Source organism: Oncorhynchus mykiss, chromosome 14, assembly GCF_013265735.2.
Source record: "Oncorhynchus mykiss isolate Arlee chromosome 14, USDA_OmykA_1.1, whole genome shotgun sequence".
Taxonomy (NCBI): Eukaryota; Metazoa; Chordata; class Actinopteri; order Salmoniformes; family Salmonidae; genus Oncorhynchus; species Oncorhynchus mykiss.
In genome coordinates, this window is record NC_048578.1 from 15,891,941 (window position 1) to 15,914,822 (window position 22,882).

The 22,882-nt window shown below is 45.2% G+C and overlaps 1 protein-coding gene across 4 annotated transcripts in view; it reads right to left on the reverse strand.

Moving 5' to 3' along the window:
* Positions 1 to 22,882, reverse strand: part of LOC110488910 (alpha-1,3-mannosyl-glycoprotein 4-beta-N-acetylglucosaminyltransferase B) — a 175,433-nt gene that overhangs the window by 2,533 nt on the left and 150,018 nt on the right. For all 4 annotated transcript variants that reach the window (XM_036943038.1, XM_036943039.1, XM_036943040.1 and 1 more), the window contains 5 exons: positions 15,004 to 15,134; positions 14,297 to 14,404; positions 12,948 to 13,141; positions 6,017 to 6,095; positions 2,219 to 2,306 (listed from right to left, as the gene is read on the reverse strand). In XM_036943038.1, coding sequence (XP_036798933.1) covers positions 2,219 to 2,306; positions 6,017 to 6,095; positions 12,948 to 13,141; positions 14,297 to 14,404; positions 15,004 to 15,134 — 600 coding nt within the window. The remainder of the gene's footprint in view (positions 1 to 2,218; positions 2,307 to 6,016; positions 6,096 to 12,947; positions 13,142 to 14,296; positions 14,405 to 15,003; positions 15,135 to 22,882) is intronic.

Sequence of the window (22,882 nt, forward strand, 5' to 3'; positions counted from 1 at the left end):
GAGGTCAGAGAGAGAGAGAGAGAGAGAGAGGATCGATATATCAGACCAACATAACCAATAGACTGTGGCTGGACATCTATAGAACCATTTCTGTGTTTACAAACATTGTCGCACGAGGGCGACGCGTGCAAGCTGGTGGCAGAACAAGGGGGAGTTCTTATAGAATGCCAGCAACTGGCCAAAAAAGCCTCCATTTACATGTTGTTTATGGATTGTAATTGGATTATAATTGGATTTTAAAGATCGTTTGAATGTCTTGCTTAATGTAATGTTTGTGTCATCATCGCAAATCAGCTGCATTATACTTAAAAAACACTTAAACTTCAGCCAGTAAAGTGGCTCGTTGGCTAGCTTTTGCTACAGGCTACAGTATGTCAATGAGCGTTAGCATTCTAGCTAACAACTGATGCATCCAAAATAGTTATTTTGCAAAGATCACAACCAAACAGAATCTTAGTGACTGTTCAAGCAAGAATCAAAACATAACTGTCAGCGTACGAGAATCGGCAAAAGTTGTTTTGTTTAGAAGTAATAACAACATAAATCTAGGCTATGTTAAATGGGCGCAGATGGCGATGGCTTGCTTACTGCAGCCAAGAGTCGCACGCATCTGTGCGTCGTGTACTGAAAAAAGGGTCTATTGACTTTGTCAGTAAACACTGTAGTCATGATGAAGCATTGTAGTTCATTTGTACCTCAATAAATACTGCATGTGCTCCTAAATTCTAACAGAGAGCACATTAGATACAAGATATGTTGTGTTGACATTTCAATTGGTTCAAGGCAAGGCGCTGGTATCAAATATGACCATACCATGCATTCAGCTTGCTATGCTTTCTTTGTTGATCTACTACTGAAATGCTAACTATACACAATTCATTCTCTCTCGTATCAATCTTACACAGTGATAGAGTGACACAGTGATAGAGTGAGTTCTATGGTTTAGGTTACACTACGCCTGAAAGTAGAGCTGGAGGGAGAAGAACCTGGTGAACATTTGATAGCAATATCGCACAATTAATTGACTACTGTGCCAGATTGATATTGATTCCCCCTTGAAATATTTATGAATGAGCAGGAGCGCTTGTAGTAATTTATATGCTGTCAGAAGGAGTACCTCTTTCAAGGGGATGAAAGCCTGTCTCTGTGTTACGGACAGTAATCACTGGCCTGGGGACGTGTTTGACTACTCAGAACACGCATCCTCACTCGCTGTCTACTTCCTTCCTTCCTTCCTTCCTTCCTTCCTTCCTTCCTTCCTTCCTTCCTTCCTTCCTTCCTTCCTTCCTTCCTTCCTTCCTTCCTTCCTTCCTTCCTTCCTTCAATTAATCAACCATCTGTATGTCATTGGATAGATAATAGTGTACATGAAAGCAAGGTCTCTGCCCTATTGCATAACAAATCCACTCCTCGGATCTCTAATGAAGGAAGGAACGATGGTGTATCTAACACTGCCACTGATTCAGTTGTAATGGAATTGAGCTCAAACCCTTATTTCTACCTCATGTTAACTACATTTTACCCATCCTGCTTTTTCAATATGATATAAAACACTGTAGTGTCATTAAATCCAATTATTTTCAATGAGTACCATGCTATCGTTTTAAAGCGCACCGGTGCAACACTTGTCTTGCACTTCACGCAATTTCAGAAAGAGCACCTAAGGTCCTCTAAAAACTGTGCAGGCAGTCCTTATCTACTCCTCCCGTCCTCCTGTGAAAGTCCTAGACGGTGCAGCAGCTAATCATGTGTTGGAGCGCTCAGTAATTGAGTGAGATGGATTTGTCAGGGGCCTGTGTATGAGCGTATGTGTGTGTGTGTTTGTGTTTATGCGTGTGTAATTTGTCAGGGCCTGTTAGTCCATGTGAACTATTCCTGTTTGCCAGTACCGGTTAGAATTTGTTAGATGAAGGGGACTGACGAATGGATGGATGAAAACAAAAGGGAAAGAATTTTGGAGGGATATTTTGGCAGGGAGTACAGTGTTGGATTCTCTAAAAAGATGACATCATTTTTATGACAGTGGAGTCCTTTGTTTGGCTTTGGGTGATTCTTTCTACAGTACTAGTTCTTAACACTTCACTTCTAAATACATCCCCAGTACTAATAACCACCTATTGAAACATGTCCATGGTAGCACGGCGCTAATCTAATTCTGGGTCATTTTCATTAGAGGGTACAGTAACAATATTTTTGCTACGGAAAGCAAAATATTCACCTATTCTGATAAAGCCGTCCTCTGTTCTGTGGTACTTTGGTGTTTTCTCTCTCCCCTCTTTCAAGGCCTCTTTTTCTGATTGGATATTCTGTAGGAGAAAGAGAGAGAGGTGTGTGAGGAACACAACACAGGAACACATATACGCTTGCAAGCTTGCCGAATGCACACACACACACACACACACACACACACACACACACACACACACACACACACACACACACACACACACACACACACACACACACACACACACACACACACACACACACAAGATCAATGCAGGCAGAAATCCTGTTTGATCTGCACTCAGATCACAGCTAAAATCTACTGTATACATCATCAACCAATGCATTGACAACAGCAAACTCCTTGCTACTGACCTCCTTTAATCTCCAAATTCAGTTAGTAAATCATACACACACACACACACACACGCGCGCACGCGCACACACACACCTCACGGCACTAGTCGTGAACTCAGATCAACCTAACTTTGACCTCGTCTTACAACATAAAAGTGAGAAAGATATCAATGGGTCATCATAGTTAATACAGCGGGACTCTTTAGTGTTGCTGCTGGGTCATAGCAATTGATACTGTTGGAGAAATATCTGTTTGACTCGCTTATCTAAAGCAATGAAGGAGAAAGGACAGGAGGGAAAACAAGCTGACCTTTTGTGGCAGGATTTTCCCTTTCTGTTGGTCCTCTAAATAGAAATCAATGCATGCCCAATCACACAAGTAATTACAGATGTAGGATCTTAATTTGACCTATATTGTCACAGCAAAATAATCCTGCAGCAACAAGATTTGAACGTTTAGTGCATAATGTTGCTTGATCGGTGGTTAGGCTATTTGCTACATAAAGTAAGCTCCATAAAAAGTGCAATACTGTTAGTATAACCGTGTGTTAGAGTAGGTTTTCAGTGAATTTATGTAAATCCCAAAGCTCATCTGTACTCTCAGTAATACAACAGTGATCAAATTAAGATCCTACTGTACATCTGTACGCTACACTGTAAAAATCTGACATTTCCCGCCGTTTAACTGCACCTGACAGCGTCTCTCTCTCTCTCTCTCGCATCATCTTCTTATCTTTCCTCGTCTTTATTCTCTCTGTCTTTCCTTTCTTTCCTCAATCTTTTCTTCTCCATTCTAAGACCAGCATAACTTGTTATGACTCTAAAGACATGTAACACTTCTACTCATCATCAACACTTCTACTCATATTCTTTCCATAGGAGGAACAACAACAACAACAACAAAAACAGAAACACCTCCACCCTCTTGCAGCATTACAGGGTCTCAATGACAGTCATGTGTAGGGAGAGATTGAATGAGTGAAGGAGGGAAAATAAATTATAAAATAGAGATAGACAGAGAGGGAGGAGAGAGAGGGGAAAAAAATCCAGCTATTAATCTGTCAAGGCGAGCGTCAGTTTGCGGAACCTAATCTGAAATCCCCACCTCGTCTAGCCACCCTGCCGGGTGAAATATTCTTTAAGGCGAAAGCTCTCAAACCGTGGCCGGCGGGAGACTGATTTGATTACCACCGCCCGGGAGTCCTCTTTTTCTGTTTCTTTCTCCACAATATCTCTCTCGTACTCTCTTTTTTTTTGAGAGAGAGAGAACCTCACTCTGTCTTGAGTCATTTCTCATCTCTTCTCTGTGTCCTCTGGGGCTTAACACTGTGGGTGCTCGCCCTTAAACATGGCATATGTGCTTCTATGTCAACCAGATGGAAGCTGACTTCACATGTCTTTCCACTTGAGAGAATTATATATCTTTCCACTTGAGGAAGAGTGATGTATCCAGTGTGGCTTTCCATGAGATGGGCTGTATCTCAATAGAAATAACACAAAAGAATAGAGATCTCCTGAAAGTATATGATCTTGAGACCCTGTATGTAACAGTACATCCCTGTAGAACGCTTTCGACACCTTGCAGAGTCCATAGCCCAACAAATAGAGGCTGTTCTGAGGGCAAAGGGGGTGTTCCTAGTGTTTGGTATACTCTGTATATGTACGGGATATTGAACAATACGGAAGGTGTGTTCCACGAGGCGTTAGCGGACTTTCCACGGAGTTGCATTATTTTCCAGAGAACGCATAGAGCCCCGAGTTGACTGTCCCTTTCATACCATGGTTATAATTTAACACGTTTTCCACTAGAACTTTGATCATTTGCTGATATAAATGTGTTCAACATCCACTGAAGTATCTAGCAAGTTTACTAGATTGCTACAGTAGTTGCCTTGGTAACTAAACAAACAGACTTGCTAGTTTAGCTAACCAAACCATCAGTCCTAGCTGGCTATTATGAAAATCGAATTCAACAAATACCAATGCTGTTTTCAATTCGACTTTTGCTTTCAAAAGCAGCTCAAACAAAACATGTAAAAATTAACTATAGCCGTTGAATTCTATCATGCAAATATTCTGTGCGTTTCAAGGTAATAATGCCAGCTCTAGAGTGCCCTTCAAGCCAATCAGAAAGTAGTATTCAACAATGCCATGGTATAATTAAGTGATAATGCCCGAGAAGCTGGTGTTATATTGGCACAGGTGTTGTTAGGCCCGAGACTAAGTTGAGTGCCGGCAAACCGTGCCAATATATGCTCCAAACATCAGCTTCGAAGGCATTATCACTTTTATACAACGGGTTACCAACATATTCAAATAATGGTTGACATATTTTCATTAAAAATGTTATTTTGATGAATTTATTCATGCTATTTCATACTTCCGCAAGATATAGTCCCAACACAAATCTAGGGTTGCTACTCAAGCCGGCTGGTCATTCGTTCTATCGGTTCAGTTGCCAGAGACCCGACCCAGTCGTTTGTTCGTTCTAAATGTTCCATTGCCATACTGGCTGGCAACGTTCTTATCCCTTGCTTGCTAGCTAGTTAACTATGGTAACTTACGGTCAAGTCAAACAGTACAGACAGAATAATAACAAAGTATCTGCATTTGCATTAGTTTAAGCTGTTTCTTAGTGAAATTTATTTGGATACATAACAATGAGGCACGATTTAGCCTGGCACAGAAAATGGACTCTCTCATCAGGACACTGTTGTTCAGAGGAGCTAGCCAACAGTACAGCTAACACAATCACTTCAAACCAAAGCTGGAAAGGCTGCAAACTAGCTGTACTTCGTTTTGTTTGACCTTTTTTCAACTGACATTTCTTTGTATATATCCATGAAAATGATTCCAGCTGTTTCATGATTTCAACTGACTGAGAAAAGCTGCATGCCTGCTTATCTGTCTCGTTCCAATTCCTGATACGTTCATTACTATGGGACAGCTGGAGATCGAATTTGAATATTGAAATAATGTTGCAAATGTCGGAGAGACAGACAGCAAGGTTTATACAAATCTCCACTGTTGAAAACTAAATGTTAATCTATAAGAAATGTTAGATAATGTCTAGATGCTTTTTTATAGCGGAGATCACATTCATATATTGCCAGGCTGGGCTGAGAGACAGTGGATTGCGCAGTCAGATGGAACAGAGTACATAGGCATTTTAGCGGTGGTAACTTGTGGAATAGACACCGGCTGGAATGCTCAATCAGCTTTCAGGATTATATCCACCCGTTGTATAAATCACTGTAATTACATATATTTCCAGTGATATTACTATAGTAAAGGTCTATGTACTGACAATCCTGGGACAGGATGAATCAGGCTTACAGTGGCGAGCCTCATATTGCAAGATAATATATGGTAAAGGTTATGTAATGGTAATAATGTGCTGGGATTGAATCGGGTTAATAGTGGTGAGACTCACGTCAAAAGGCAGCACCTCCACAGTGGTGTTGAACAGCTTGTCCCCTGGGTGCTCAATGTTCCCGCTACGGAAGAAATACCTTGAAAGAGAGAGAGAGAGAGAGAGAGAGAGAGAGAGAGAGAGAGAGAGAGAGAGAGAGAGAGAGAGAGAGAGAGAGAGAGAGAGAGAGAGAGAGAGAGAGAGAGAGAGAGAGAGAGAGAGAGAGAGAGAGAGAGAGAGAGAGAGAGAAAGCGAGAGAGATAGAGGTAGAGGTAGAGGTAGAGATAGAGATAGAGATATATATAGAGATATATATATAGATAGAGATATATATAGAGATAGAGATATATATAGAGATAGAGATATATATAGAGATAGAGATAGAGATATATATAGAGATAGAGATAGGGAGAGAGAGAATAACAAATGGGGAGATGTCAATTTGATATTCAACACAAATTGATCCACCACGATCATCATCATCATTATGGGTGCACACTTTTCTTCAGACATGGACTTTTTTTTTGGTGCCATGAAAATGTTTAAAATGAACTAGTCTCAGTAGCATACATATTTGATGCAAAGACTAGAAATGGCTTGTTTGTTCAATATTACTTACCAAGTCAAGCAGAGCTGTTTGTTTTATAGAAATACATATTATCCTGTGCTTTTTCATTTGGCACATAGGCACATAAAGACAGCCTGGCTCCATATGTAACCGCAAAGCGTCCACGATGTGCTTGCAAATGGGCTCACCCAGAACTGTTACTGAATGAATGAATGAATGTTACTGAATGAAAACATGTGAACTATTTGACTTAACTGATTGATGTTGGGAAAAGAAATGTGACAAAATGCAGAATGGGGGCGGGGGGGTTATTTCACAGATTGAATCATGATATATTAGCCCTAGTGATTATTTCTCAATTGCAAGCTACTCATTGATAGGCCTCGAGCTACAGCACTTGATGTTTTCTGCTAAGGTGCAACCTTTGGTAGACTGATGGAAGGCTACTCAGAGTCAGAGTCTATGATACATGGTTGTAACAGGCAAAGTCAAACGATACAATGAATTTGCTCATGGTGCACGGAACTCAAAAGATATGGAACAACACCATTGAATCAACACCATCGGACATGAAACAACGATATGCATGTAACAACAGCACAGCAGGTGGCTTTTCATTTTATACACCAGTGGAGCAACTAGTGCTTTCTAACTGCACTGAACCAACACAGTGGCGCGTGTGAGTGAATCAAAACTGTCCAGTGGTCAAAACCATTCATCTTGAGGCAACGGGGGACAGGGTTTTAAAAGCATTCTGTTAATGATTATAAAATGGCCATATCTATTTGAATATATACTAGATCAAAACACTACTAATCATTGAACATGATAAATTACCCAATGGATCATAATCATTTTCAAGATGAAAAAAATGGGGGTGCACCCCTATTTTGAAAGTGGGGATACAGCTGGTCCGTTTTCTCCATTGCTCAGGCTCATATGATCATCATCATCATCAGCCAGCCAGCCAGCCAGCCAGTCACCCAGTTCAAAATCCCTCTACATTTTGCTTTGTCCAAATGCATGTTCCACCAAGTACGGCAGTCTGGACCACACCCACCAAAAGAGCTACTGAGGTGACCACAGAGCGACAGCGTCAACATTAGAAGACACTGGTGACCACAGAGCGACAGCGTCAACATTAGAAGAGACTGGTGACCACAGAGCCACAGCGTCACCATTAGAAGACACTGGTGACCACAAAGCCACAGCGTCACCATTAGAAGACACTGGTGACCACAGAGCCACAGCACAGAGACACAGCGTCACCACTAGAAGACACTGGTGACCAGAGAGACACAGCGTCACAACTAGAAGACAGTGGTGACCACAGAGCCACAGCATCACCATTAGAAGACACTGGTGACCACAGAGACACAGCGTCACCATTAGAAGACAGTGGGGACCACAGAGACACAGCGTCACCATTAGAAGACAGTGGTGACCACAGAGCCACAGCGTCACCACTAGAGGACAGTGGTGACCACAGAGACACAGCGTCACCACTAGAAGACAGTGGTGACCACAGAGACACAGCGTCACCACTAGAAGACACTGGTGACCACAGAAACACAGAGTCACCACTAGAAGACAGTGGTGACCACAGAGACACAGCGTTACCACTAGAAGACAGTGGTGACCACAGAGCCACAGCGTCACCATTAGAAGACAGTGGTGACCACAGAGCCTCAGCGTCACCACTAGAAGACAGTGGTGTCTACAGAGGCATTATCAGTTTGAGGGATCCAGAAGCAGATAGACCCTCTGCCCTGACAGTAATGTGAAGACATGGAGGAACAGCGTGGTTGTTCTGATCTGTGACAGGGCCCCTCTGCCTATTGAAAAAGTCATTTACATTCGTGTTTAAATACTGTATGTATTTTTATGTCATGCGTATGCAGATTATTCACATGGGACTAGGGGAGAGCGAGAGGGAAAGGAGGAGAGAGAGGGGAGAGCAAGAGGGAGAGAGAGAGGGAGGAGCGAGAGGGAAAGGGGGAGAGAGAGGGGAGAGTGAGAGGGAAAGGGGGAGAGAGAGGGGAGAGCAAGAGGGAGAGAGAGAGGGGAGAGTGAGAGGGAAAGGGGGAGAGAGAGGGGAGAGCAAGAGGGAGAGAGAGAGGGGAAAGCGAGAGGGAAAGGGGGAGAGAAGGGAGAGCGAGAGGGAAAGGGGGTGAGAGAGGGGAGAGCAAGAGGGAGAGAGAGGGTGTGAGAGAGGGGAGAGCGAGAGGGAAAGGAGGAGAGAGAGGGGAGAGTGAGAGGGAAAGTGGGAGAGAGAGGGGAGAGCAAGAGGGAAAGGGGGAGAGAGAGGGGAGAGCGAGAGGGAAAGGGGGAGAGAGAGGGGAGAGCAAGCGGGAGAGAGAGAGGGGAGAGCGAGAGGGAAAGGGGGAGAGAGAGGGGAGAGCGAGAGGGAGAGAGAGAGGGGAGAGCGAGAGGGAAAGGGGGAGCGAGAGGGGAGAGCGAGAGGGAAAGGGGGAGAGAAAGGGGAGAGCAAGAGGGAGAGAGAGAGGGGAGATCGAGAGGGAAAGGGGGAGAGAGAGGGGAGAGCGAGAGGGAAAGGGGGAGAGAGAGGGGAGAGCGAGAGGGAAAGGAGGAGAGAGAGGGGAGAGCGAGAGGGAAAGGGGGAGAGAGAGGGGAGAGCAAGAGGGAGAGCGAGAGGGAGAGAGAGAGGGGAGAGCGAGAAGGAAAGGGGGAGAGAGAGGGGAGAGCGAGAGGGAAAGGGGGAGAGAGAGGGGAGAGCAAGAGGGAGAGAGAGAGGGAAGAGCGAGAGGGAAATGGGAAGAGAGAGGGGAGAGCAAGAGGGAGAGAGAGAGGGGAGAGCGAGAGGGAAAGGGGGAGAGAGAGGGGAGAGCGAGAGGGAAAGGGGGAGAGAGGGGAGAGCAAGAGGGAGAGAGAGAGGGGAGAGCAAGAGGGAGAGAGAGAGGGGAGAGCGAGAGGGAAAGGGGGAGAGAGGGGGGAGAGCAAGAGGGAGAGAGAGAGGGAGAGAGAGAGGGGAGAGCGAGAGGGAAAGGAGGAGAGAGAGGGGAGAGCAAGAGGGAGAGAGAGGGAGAGAGGGAGAGAGAGGGGGGAGAGCGAGAGGGAAAGGGGGAGAGAGGGGGGAGAGCAAGAGGGAGAGAGAGAGGGAGAGAGAGAGGGGAGAGCGAGAGGGAAAGGAGGAGAGAGAGGGGAGAGCAAGAGGGAGAGAGAGGGAGAGAGGGAGAGAGAGGGGGGAGAGCGAGAGGGAAAGGGGGAGAGAGAGGGGAGAGCGAGAGGGAAAGGGGGAGAGAGAGGGGAGAGCAAGAGGGAGAGAGAGGGAGAGAGGGAGAGAGAGGGGGGAGAGCGAGAGGGAAAGGAGGAGTGAGAGGGGAGAGCAAGAGGGAGAGAGAGAGGGGAGAGCGAGAGCGACAGTCTGGGACATGTGTGGAGATCTGTGTGGAGATCGTCTTTGTCCACTAGCACAGTGTATGTGTGTTTGTGCATGTGTGTGGGTCCATGTATTTTTGTGTATTCAAGCATGCCATGTACAGTTGAAGTCGGAAGTTTACATACACTTAGGTTGGAGTCATTAAAACTTGGCTTTCAACCACTCCACAAATTTCTTGTTAACAAACTATTGCTTTGGAAAGTCAGTTAGGACATCTAATTAATTTTTCCTACAATTGTTTACAGACAGATTATTTCACTTATAATTCACTGTATCACAATTCCAATAAATCAGAAGTTTACACACACTAAGTTGACTGTGCCTTTAAACAGCTCGGAATTCCATAAATTCCATTAAATGATGTCATGGCTTTATAAGATTCTGATAGGCTAATTGGCATTATTTGAGTCAATTGGAGGTGTACCTTTGGATGTATTTCAAGGCCTACCTTCAAACTCAGTGCCTCTTTGCATGACATCATGGGAAAATCTAAAGAAATCAGCCAAGACGGTACCACGTTCATCTGTACAAACAATAGTACGCAAGTATAAACACCATGGTACCATGCAGCCGTCATACCGCTCAGGAAGGAGACGCGTTCTGTCTCCTAGAGATGAATGTACTTTGGTGCAAAAATTGCAAATCAATCCCAGAACAACAGCAAAGGACCTTGTGAAGATGCTGTAGGAAACAGGTACAAAAGTATCTATACAGTGCCTTGCAAAAGTATTCGGCCCCCTTGAACTTTGCGACCTTTTGCCACATTTCAGGCTTCAAACATAAAGATATAAAACTGTATTTTTTTGTGAAGAATCAACAACAAGTGGGACACAATCATGAAGTGGAACGACATTTATTGGATATTTCAAACTTTTTTAACAAATCAAAAACTGAAAAATTGGGCGTGCAAAATTATTCAGCCCCTTTACTTTCAGTGCAGCAAACTCTCTCCAGAAGTTCAGTGAGGATCTCTGAATGATTCAATGTTGACCTAAATGACTAATGAGGATAAATACAATCCACCTGTGTGTAATCAAGTCTCCGTATAAATGCACATGCACTGTGATAGTCTCAGAGGTCCGTTAAAAGCGCAGAGAGCATCATGAAGAACAAGGAACACACCAGGCAGGTCCGAGATACTGTTGTGAAGAAGTGTAAAGCCGGATTTGGATACAAAAATATTTCCCAAGCTTTAAACATCCCAAGGAGCACTGTGCAAGCGAAAATATTGAAATGGAAGGAGTATCAGACCACTGCAAATCTACCAAGACCTGGCCGTCCCTCTAAACTTTCAGCTCATACAAGGAGAAGACTGATCAGAGATGCAGCCAAGAGGCCCATGATCACTCTGGATGAACTGCAGAGATCTACAGCTGAGGTGGGAGACTCTGTCCATAGGACAACAATCAGTCAGATATTGCACAAATCTGGCCTTTATGGAAGAGTGGCAAGAAGAAAGCCATTTCTTAAAGCTATCCATAAAAAGTGTCGTTTAAAGTTTGCCACAAGCCACCTGGGAGACACACCAAACATGTGGAAGAAGGTGCTCTGGTCAGATGAAACCAAAATTGAACTTTTTGGCAACAATGCAAAACGTTATGTTTGGCGTAAAAGCAACACAGCTGAACACACCATCCCCACTGTCAAACATGGTGGTGGCAGCATCATGGTTGGGCCTGCTTTTCTTCAGCAGGGACAGGGAAGATGGTTAAAATTGATGGGAAGATGGATGGAGCCAAATACAGGACCATTCTGGAAGAAAACATGATGGAGTCTGCAAAAGACCTGAGACTGGGATGGAGATTTTTCTTCCAACAAGACAATGATCCAAAACATAAAGCAAAATCTACAATGGAATGGTTCGAAAATAAACATATCCGGGTGTTAGAATGGCCAAGTCAAAGTCCAGACCTGAATCCAATCGAGAATCTGTGGAAAGAACTGAAAACTACTGTTCACAAATGCTCTCCATCCAACCTCACTGAGCTCGAGCTGTTTTGCAAGGAGGAATGGGAAAAAATTTCAGTCTCTCGATGTGCAAAACTGATAGAGACATACCCCAAGCGACTTACAGCTGTAATCGCAGCAAAAGGTGGCGCTACAAAGTATTAACTTAAGGGGGCTGAATAATTTTGCACGCCCAATTTTTGAGTTTTTGATTTGTTAAAAAAGTTTGAAATATCCAATAAATGTCGTTCCACTTCATGATTGTGTCCCACTTGTTGTTGATTCTTCACAAAAAAATACAGTTTTATATCTTTATGTTTGAAGCCTGAAATGTGGCAAAAGGTCGCAAAGTTCAAGGGGGCCGAATACTTTCGCAAGGCACTGTATCTACAGTAAAACGAGTCCTATATCACCATAACCTGAAAGCAAGGAAGAAGCCACTGCTCCAAAAAAGCCATAAAAAAGCCAGACTATGGTTTGCAACTGCACATGGGGACAAAGATCGTACTCTTTGGAGAAATGTCCTCTGGTCTGATAAAACAAAAATAGGACTGTTTGGCCATAATGACCATCGTTATGTTTGGAGGAAAAAGAAGGAGTCTTGCAAGCCAAAGAACACCATCTCAACCGTGAAGCACGCGGGTGGCAGCATCATGTTGTGGGGGTGCTTTGCTGCAAGAGGGACTGGTGCACTTCACAAAATAGATGGCATCATGAGGTAGGAAAATGATGTGGATATATTGAATCAACATCTCAAGACATCAGTCAGGAAGTTAAAGCTTGGTCGCAAAAGGGTCTTCTAAATGGACAATGACCACAAGCATACTTCCAAAGTTGTGGCAAAATGGCTTATGGACAACAAAGTCAAGGTTTTGGAGTGGCCATCACAAAGCCCTGACATCAATCCTATAGAACATTTGTGGGCAGAACTGAATTGTGAAAAACTGAGTTTAAATATATTTGGCTAAGGTGTACGTAAACTTCCGAATTTAACTGTATGTGTGTGTATCCATTTATGTGAGCACACACACACACACCTTTCGATGCGGACGGGCGTGAAGAAGCGGATGCGGATGAAGTCCCCAGCCACAGGGGTGAAGGCCCAGAAGAAGTCCTCTCCCAGGTAGGCCTTCTCCAGGGTGAAGTGCTGGTACGTCTTCAGGCTGGTGGTCACCTCCGCCAGCGGGTTGGCGTGGCCCTTGTGCAGGGTCTGCTTGCCAAAGTCCTTGTCCTGGAATGAATAATTAGACCCAAAGAGGAGGGTTTAGCGAGAAGACATGAGGGTGTTTCTAGATATCGTTCTCATATTGACTTTGAGGGTGCAGTTCTAAAGACAGGGATGAATTCTGAATTGAGATCTGGAAGTCTGACTTAAATGTTCATTTAAATCCTTTAACTATTCCATTTACACGATTTACTTGAAAATGAATGTGAGTCATACTCTCTCATCTCTCCTCCAAGTGGCTTTGGGGTTGAGAGTAACTACATTACTGTTGGCCAAAATGATGAAATTCCACATGGAGAATGTGCAATTTCATGATAAAAGAGAATAGTATATTTCTAGCACCAGATAATGTCACAACAAATCTCTGAGAGACGACGTGTAGCATTGTAAAACATTTTCAGCTTGCTTATAGGCCTTTGCAACTGTAAGTCAAATTCCTACGATAATGATGATGGTGACAGTGCATCCAATTCATCCCATTCTAGCTGAATGTGTCATAGTTCTAATTGTACCTATCCCCATTCAAATAAACAATTGAATATAATAAATGAAATACTCTTCTTTAAATACGAGTATTTGCTAAATACATGTAAGCATTAATGTATAGAGAGTGGTGAGCTGGTCTGCTTTGTAAAGAATCTCTGAATTGAGAAAGCCTTGGTCCAGGACGAGCGGATCAATAGTGAATTGATTGGGTTAGACCAGGTTTTCCCAAACTCGGTCCTGGGGATATTTAAAGTTGAGTTGGATATTTAAATCAGCTGTGTAGTGCTAGGGCAAAAACCAAAACATGCACCCAGCACCGAGTTTGGAGAACCCTGGGTTAGACTACAGTAGCAGTATTCAGGCTGATATCCATTGCTCTTAATAACACAGTAATCAGAGACATTAAACAAAGTCTTTACATCTGGAGTCTGTATGGTGACTTGGAATGCATTCCAGTACTGCAGGGCTCAGAGACTTGAAAACGAATATTTGAACATACACAGACTTTAGTAGATAATATGACACATGCACAGTGAGTGGATGCTAGTAAGCCCCATGTACGCGCGCACACACACACACACACACACACACACACACACACACACACACACACACACACACACACACACACACACACACACACACACACACACACACACACACACACACACACACCTTGAGTTTCTGGATCTTTCCGGCCAGGGAAGAGTGGGTGCCCACATGCTGGAAGAGAGAGGGCTTGAAGCGAATTCTCAGGTTGGCCTTCTGCCTGTCGCAGTGTTTCTGTGTGTGACAGGCAGGGGAGAGGTGGGAAAGAGGAGGAGGGAGAGAGAAAGAGAGTGTGACAGGCAGGGGAGAGTTGGGAAAGAGGAGGTGGGAGAGAGAAAGAGAGTATGAGTGTGTGACAGGCAGGGGAGAGGTGGGAAAGAGAAGGAGGGAGAGAGAAAGAGAGTATGAGTGTGTGACAGGCAGGGGAGAGGTGGGAAAGAGGAGGAGGGAGAGAGAAAGAGAGTATGAGTGGGTGACAGCCATTGGAGAGGTGGGAAAGAGGAGGAGGGAGAGAGAAAGAGAGTATGAGTGTGTGACAGGCAAGGGAGAGGTGGGAAAGAGGAGGAGGGAGAGAGAAAGAGAGTATGAGTGTGTGGGAGTTGCACCCTTTTCTGAGACTAAGACCAGTTTGGAAAGTCACAGTATTTACATGTAACTCCCTGCTGGGATACTCTGTAACAGATCTGTATTTTCTCTCTCCCTTGAAGTAATCACTGATCTAACATGACTGGGTCTGAAGGACAGCTTGTACCAGGACAGTGGTTACCACAACATATAAGGAAAGGTTTACTTCCAACTGGGCCTAGGTTTACCATGGGGGAGGTTGAACTTACCGCGTCCTTCTCTGGGTTGCACACCTTAACCCACATGATGTGATCCAGCAACCAATCAATTGGCTTGTCCTTGTAGAACATTAGCATAAACTCAACGATCAGCGACAGGTCCACGGACTTGAACATCTTACCTGAGAAGATACGATATACAACTTAGTTACAATGCTTGACATCATCAAATAGCACCAAAGGTTGTTCAGCTAGTACCTTGTTTCATCATATCTTGAGCCTATGAAACACTACTTCCCAATTGTAAAGCGTCCCTTAGCTCCTATCCCAAGGCCCTTTGTGAAAATCTGAAAGGTCTGAAGGGATTGGACAGGTTTTTGAAATATGGTTATAACTACATTGCCCTCTGCTAGTTGGACAATTCTATCCTTTCAGATGTATTAGAAGGGGGGCCATTTGGAATTGGTGAAAAGTAGAAAGTAGAGTGTAACAAGGACCTAGAACAGAGGCTAAACTTAGCCAATGTGCTCTGAAATGAAATCTGAAAGAAACAGAATTGCACACGGACCCTTGAGCACTGAATTTAATGTAATGTAATTTAATTGTCAGATTAATACTGATTAATGCATTAGAGGCAATTTCATAAAGTCACCAAGTGGGTTAGAAGAGGAAATCGTTTTTGGTCAAAACGAGGACGTTTGCAGTATGTTGTTTAAAGGAATTGGATTATTTTACAGGTGTTTAATTGTAATGCTTTGAAGCTCTTTCCACTATAATGTTTTCCAGCTATTATAGTCATTACAAAGACAGATGATTCAGTTTAGCCAATTACAAGAACAGAAATACCTAATTTTTGTTTGTCCTCATATCAAACATAATCCAACAAAATACACATGCACTCAGCCACCCACCTGTGCACACTGAATTAAAAAAGTATTCTCCTCTCCTCTCCACATGCCTCTCCCCCCAGTCTCTCTTTATACCTCCCTACCCCTCTGTACATGAAACCACTTCTCTCTTCTCGCTCTCCTCCATCCCTTTCTCTCTGGTTACAACATCTCTACTGAGGTCAACACTCTTTCCCTGGTTGAGCTGTAGCATTCACCCTCCTATTGCAAGGTTTACGATGCCACAGCATTATGGGTTTATGAGAGAGAGAGTGGCAGAGAGAGAGAGAGTGAGAGAGAGAGGAGAGGAGAGAGTGGAGAGAGAGAGGGGGGGTAAAGCGCTTGTGTAAGGGAAGGAGTTACAACTCATTAGAATCCCACAGAGAGGTTGAGGGAAAGAAGGATGGAAGGAAGGGAGGAGAAAGACAGAAAGGGGTGGATGGAGCAAGAGATGGGTAGAAACAGAGAGGGTGAAAGGTCAGGTGGTCAAGTGAGAGGAGTTCAGCTAACAGTCATTATAGAACCTGATGGGGAAGGGGGAGTGTAGGAGTGGAGATATGGACTGTAAGATAGGTAAAGAGGGAGACAGACATAGTGAGGGAAAGTGGGGCGAACATTCATTACAGGCCTGCTGACAGGGAGAGATTAGGGAGGTGGCTGCAGGAAGGAAGGTGTGTGTGTGGAAGGGTGAGAGAGACTCATCTCTTCAGTAGGTCCTATGATTGAGTGTAGTCTGGCCCAGGGGTGTGAATGTGAACGGAAAGGCTCTGGAGCGACAAACCACCCTTGCTGACTCTGCCCGGCTGGTTCCCCTCTCTCCACTGGGATTCTCTGCCTCTAACCCTGGTGCTCTCCAATGCCATCCCTAGGAAGGGTGCGTCACCTGAGTGGGTCGAGTCTCTGAAGTGATCTTTCTGTCCGGGTTGGCGCCCCCCTCGGGTTTGTGCCGTGTGGGAGATCTTCGTGGGCTATACTCAGCCTTGTCTCAGGGTAGTGAGATGGTGGTTGAGTTGGTGGTTGAAGATATCCCTCTAGTGGTGTGGGGGCTGTGCTTTGGCAAAGTGGGTGAGGTTATATCCTGCCTGGTTGGCCCTGTCCGGTGGTATAGGCGGACGAGGACACAGTGTCTCCCAACCCCTCCTTTCTCAGCCTCCAGTAATTATGCTGCAATAGTTTGTGTTGGGGGGCTAGGGTCAGTCTGTTATATCTGGAGTATTTCTCCTGTCTTATTCGGTGTCCTGTGTGAATTTAAATATGCTTCCTCTAATTCTCTCTCTCTTTCTCTTTCTCTTCTCTTTGAGAACCGGAGCCCTAGGACCATGCCTCAGGACTACCTGGCCTGATGACTCCTTGCTGTCCCCAGTCCAACTGATTGTGCTGCTGCTCCAGTTTCAACTGTTCTGCCTGCGGCTATGGAACACTGACCTGTTCACTGGACGTGCTACCTAGTCCCGGACCTGCTGTTTTCGACCCTCTCTCTCTACTGCACCTGCTGTCTCTAACTCTGAATGATCGGCTATGAAAAGCCAACTGACATTTACTCCTGTTGTACCCTCTAAAACCACTGTGATTATTATTATTTGACCCTGCTGGTCATCTATGAACGTTTGAACATCTTGGCTATGTACTGTTATAATCTCCACCCGGCACAGCCAGAAGAGTGGCCACCCCTCAGAGCCTGGTTCCTCTCTAGGTTTCTTCCTTGGTTCTGGCCTTTCATGAGGAAGCCGACGGGCTTCCTCATCTGCATTGCTTGCTGGTGTGTGGCTGGGTTTCTGTACAGCACTTTGTGACATCGGCTGATGTAAAAAGGGCTTTATAAATACATTTGATTGATTGATTAATTGATTGAGAGAGAGGGGAGGTGGGATGCTGGAAGGAAGGTGTGTGTGTGCATGTGTGTGAGTTAGTGGAAGGGGGTGAGAGTGAGTGAATGAGTATAGAAGGATTACAGAATGAAAGTGTGCCCGCATGTGTGTGTGTTCGTGGGTATGTGCATAATAGCGAGGGTTCTGTGATTGTGTGCTGTCTCTGATGTGGAATTCTGCTTTCATCAGGCAGGTGTGTGATCTCCTGAGTCAGTCACTACATCAGGCAGTAGAGTCCGTTTCAGTGAATCACCGACTCACAGAATAAGTAGGCTCACTGAACCCCGGATCTGAGACCCAGTATAACCCAGTGACTCACTTAGACTGACTCTACTGATTGTTCTCAGAACAGGGCAGCTTACCAATTTAAGAATTTCCTCACACTGACCTATGTTGTCTAGGGGAAAAATATAAGCTAAGTGACGAAGGCATTAAAAGGTCAACACGTACACACCCGCAAACACCTTTGGATAACCTCTATGGGCAGCCACACACCTGGGGATAACCTCTATAGGCAGCCACACACCTGGGGATAACCTCTATAGGCAGCCGCACACCTGGGGATAACCTCTATAGGCAGCCACACACCTTGGGATAACCTCTATAGGCAGCCACACACCGGGGTATAACCTCTATAGGCAGCCACACACCTGGGTATAACCTCTATAGGCAGCCACACACCTGGCGATAACCTCTATAGGCAGCCGCACACCTGGGAATAACCTATGTAGGCAGCCACACACCTGGGGATAACCTCTATAGGCAGCCACACACCTGGGGATAACCTCTATATGCAGCCACACACCTGGGGATAACCTCTATAGGCAGCCACACACCTGGGGATAACCTCTATAGGCAGCTACACACCTGGGGATAACCTCTATAGGCAGCCACACACCTGGGTATAACCTCTATAGGCAGCCACACACCTGGGGATAACCTCTATAGGCAGCCACACACCTGTAATTAACCTCTATAGGCAGCCACACACCTGGGTATAACCTATATAGGCAGCCACACACCTGGGGATAACCTCAATAGGCAGCCACACACCTGGGGATAACCTCTATAGGCAGCCACACACCATAAATTCAATGCTGAGTTATACAAAACAGCCTTTGAATGCGGTCTTATAACAAAATGCTCAGGTTAAATGTCAAAAGCATAACATTCCATTTTCATCTGTATTTTATGGAGAGCCATTTAACTATCTGTCATCTTTCCATTTTCTACAATGTTGGCTTCAATTTGAGGTCTAATGTGACTGTATCCATGAATAAACACCTCTCTCTCTAACAATCCACTCTTTCCTTGCACTCGTATGCACAGCCATACACGCAGATGGCTGCCACCTGATTCTCCCTGATTGTGCCGGCTGCTAGCCCTGTCACGCTGGTTAGCTGCGGAATGCTAATGAGAGCAGAGGGGAGAGAAAGGAGCAGTCGCTAACCACTAGCTAGGGCTCCTAAAAACACCTGAGAGAGCCCCATCGGAGCACAACCCATCAGATTACTGCTCACAAATCCTCCTGTCGCCTAGCCGGAATGATGTATTTAGCGCTGCATGGCTTATCCTGTGAGGGGAATATTGTTATGGTGTGTCTCGGATCATTATCGTCACAGTAACGGCTAATTATCTTATGTAATTGTGTTTTGAGGCAGTCAAACACTGACTGCACTAAGCCTAAAACAGAGGCTGTGTCGCTCTATGGCCGGGTAATGATGCATGATGAGTATGGGAGATTGGATACATGTGCACAAACCAGGCAAACCTTCTTCTCAAGATTAATTTCTCCATCTTTAGGGAATAAGAAGCAAAAAGGTAAGAGTATCATTACTCAACCCTCTAGCTATTCCTCCTTTTAACTAACTCTTATGTTTAAAATCTCTAAAAGGTGACGACCTTGAACTCGGTAAGCCTAAATCTTGACATGAGATTTCAAATCAGTCTATTCCCTTCCCTACTCCCTCTCTCATATTCTCAGACAGAAAAGAGGAACGGAGAACTGAGGTTGGTGTCTTTTCCATGACCAATGTTGTTGACAGCCCGGCGGCCATGATTCAGCGAGCTGCTCGTTGTGACGGTCGGGAGAAGCGAGCCTGTCGGCTTATCAAAACTCTGGGGCGAGTGTGCCTCAGAGCGGCATTCAGTCACGGTTGTCGAACTGGGCCCGCTGTCCCGGGCTACCCGTGAGGACCATGCTCTCCAATTAAATGTGAGTGGAGAGGGGGATAGAGAGAGAGAAAGAGAAAGAGAGGGGGAGAGAAAGAAAGAGGAGATAATGAGAGAGAGAGAGAGATACGGGGGAGACAGGGAGAGAGAGATGGGAAGGAGCGCGAGAGAATGACAGAAAGAGGGGGAAAGAGAACGAGACGCCTCACCTCAATTTCCTCCAAGGGAAGCCCGGGTATGAATCTACAGACTAAACTGACAGGCAGACTTTACACGCTTAGCTAAGCACAGCAAGTAACAGCAACGGATATGGCATCCGTCAGAAGCTTATTTGACACGCTTTCGCTTTATGTTTGATAAGTGGAATAGGAGAAGGCCCACGCCAAGCAATCTCAGTCTGCAATTTCTACTCAATTGAAAGTGAATAGCAATCTGAGCTTTGTTAACCCCCCGTTGTGTTCAGTAATATGGTGTCGTAGCTCAGTTGAGAATTGAATACTGTTGCTTTAAGAATGTATCAGGCACGTTGTGCGTGTACAGAGGTGTGAGGATTGGATGAGTGAGGTTTGTACGAGTTGTTAACATGTTGATCTGAAGTAAAGACGTTCAGTTTAATTGCACAACAAGCCTCCGTGCATTAGTAACACCCCCCATGACAATAGGCCTCGGAGACAACCTTTAGTCCAGTAGCAACATATTCCATAGACATCTATAATTTTATTAGTCAATTGGCTTCCAATAAACTATTCCCAATAGGTAGAAGTTGCCTGTGGGCAGAGATCTCAGATCAGCTTGCCCTCTCCTAATCTACCCTTAACCATTAGGGGGAGCAATTCGACTGAACTTAGGTCAGCGCCTACTCCCCAGTCCTTATATATCCTACTCCTTAGTCCCTATACATCCTACTCCTTAGTCCCTATACATCCTACCCCCTAGTCCCTATACATCCTACCCCCTAGTCCCTATACATCCTACCCCCTAGTCCGTATACATCCTACTCCTTAGTCCATATACATCATACCCCCTAGTCCCTGTACATCCTACCTCCTAGTCCATATACATCCTACCCCCTAGTCCCTATACATCCTACCCCCTAGTCCCTATACATCCTACCCCCTAGTCCCTATACATCCTAACCCCTAGTCCATATACATCCTACCCCCTAGTCCCTATACATCCTACCCCCTAGTCCCTATACATCCTACCCCCCAGTCCTTATACATCCTACTCCTTAGACACTATACATCCTACTCCTTAGTCTCCCTTGTCCCTATACATCCTACCCCTTAGTCCCTATACATCCTACCCCCTAGTCCCTATACATCCTACTCCTTAGACACTATACATCCTACCCCTTAGTCCCTATACATCCTACCCCCTAGTCCCTATACATCCTACCCCTTAGTCCCTATACATCCTACCCCCTAGTCCCTATACATCCGACTCCTTAGACACTATACATCCTACTCCCTAGTCCCTATACATCCTACTCCCTAGTACCTATACATCCTACTCCTTAGTCTCTATTCATCCTACTCCTTAGTCGCTACCCATCCTACTCCCTAGTCCCTACCCATCCTACTCTCTAGTCCCAACCATACTACTCCTTAGTCCCTATACATCCTACTCCCTAGTCCCTACCCATCCTACTCTCTAGTCCCTATAATCCTACTCTCTAGTCCCAACTATACTACTCCTTAGTCACTATACATCCTACTCCCTAGTCCCTACCCATCCTACTCTCTAGTCCCAACCATACTACTCCTTAGTCCCTATACATCCTACTCCCTAGTCCCTACCCATCCTACTCTCTAGTCCCTATACATCCTACTCTCAAGTCCCAACCATACTACTCCTTAGTCTCTATACATCCTACTCCCTAGTCCCTACCCATCCTACTCTCTAGTCCCTATAATCCTACTCTCTAGTCCCTGTATATCCTACTCCTTAGTCCCTTTACATCCTGCTGGTCCTATAGCTGGGAGGTCTTTGCTGGGGGAGATGGGGCTGGAGGGATGGTGTGGAGAGAGCAGAGTGGACATCAATCACTGGTTAAGCTGGGCCCCGAACAGCACTCTGGGACTTATTAGAGTAAAGTGGAGCAGCAGAGGCTCATGGGAAAGAGTGTGGCACATGCAGTGTAACTGTGTGTACGTGAGACTGTGTGTGTGTGTGTGTGTGTGTGTGTGTGTGTGTGTGTGTGTGTGTGTGTGTGGGGGGGGGATTCTCCATGTGTGTGTGTCAGAGAGAGAAAGGGAGAGAAAGAAGTCTTGTGAATCATGGAGGAGAGAGGGACTATGTCAGAGTGGAAAACGTTGAATAGTCCCCTATTTGGTGAAACACAGTGGTTCTCTCATAGACAATATAATATATTATAAACTCAGCAAAAAAAGAAACATCCTCTCACTGTCAACTGCGTTTATTTTCAGCAAACGTAACATATTTGTATGAACATAAGATTCAACAACTGAAGAAGTTCCACAGACATGTGACTAACAGAAATGGAATAATGTGTAACTGAACAGAGGGGGGGAGGGGTCAAAATCAAAAGTAACAGTCAGTATCTGGTGTGGCCACCAGCTGCATTAAGAACTGCAGTGCATCTTCTCATGGACTTCACCAGATTTGGCAGTTCTTGCTGTGAGATGTTACCCCACTCTTCCACCAAGGCACCTTCAAGTTCCCGGACATTTCTGGGAGGAATGGCCCTAGCCCTCACCCTCCATCCGGGCTCTTCGCTGGCCATGGCAGAACACTGACATTCCTGTCTTGCAGGAAATCACGCACAGAATGAGCAGTATGGCTGGTGGCATTGTCATGCTGGAGGGTCATGTCAGGATGAGCCTGCAGGAAGGGTACCACATGAGGGAGGAGGTGGTCTTCCCTGTAACGCACAGCGTTGAGCTTGCCCGCAATGACAACAAGCTCAGTCCAATGATGCTGTGACACACCGCTCCAGACCATGAGGGACCCTCCACCTCCAAATTGATCCCGCTCCAGAGT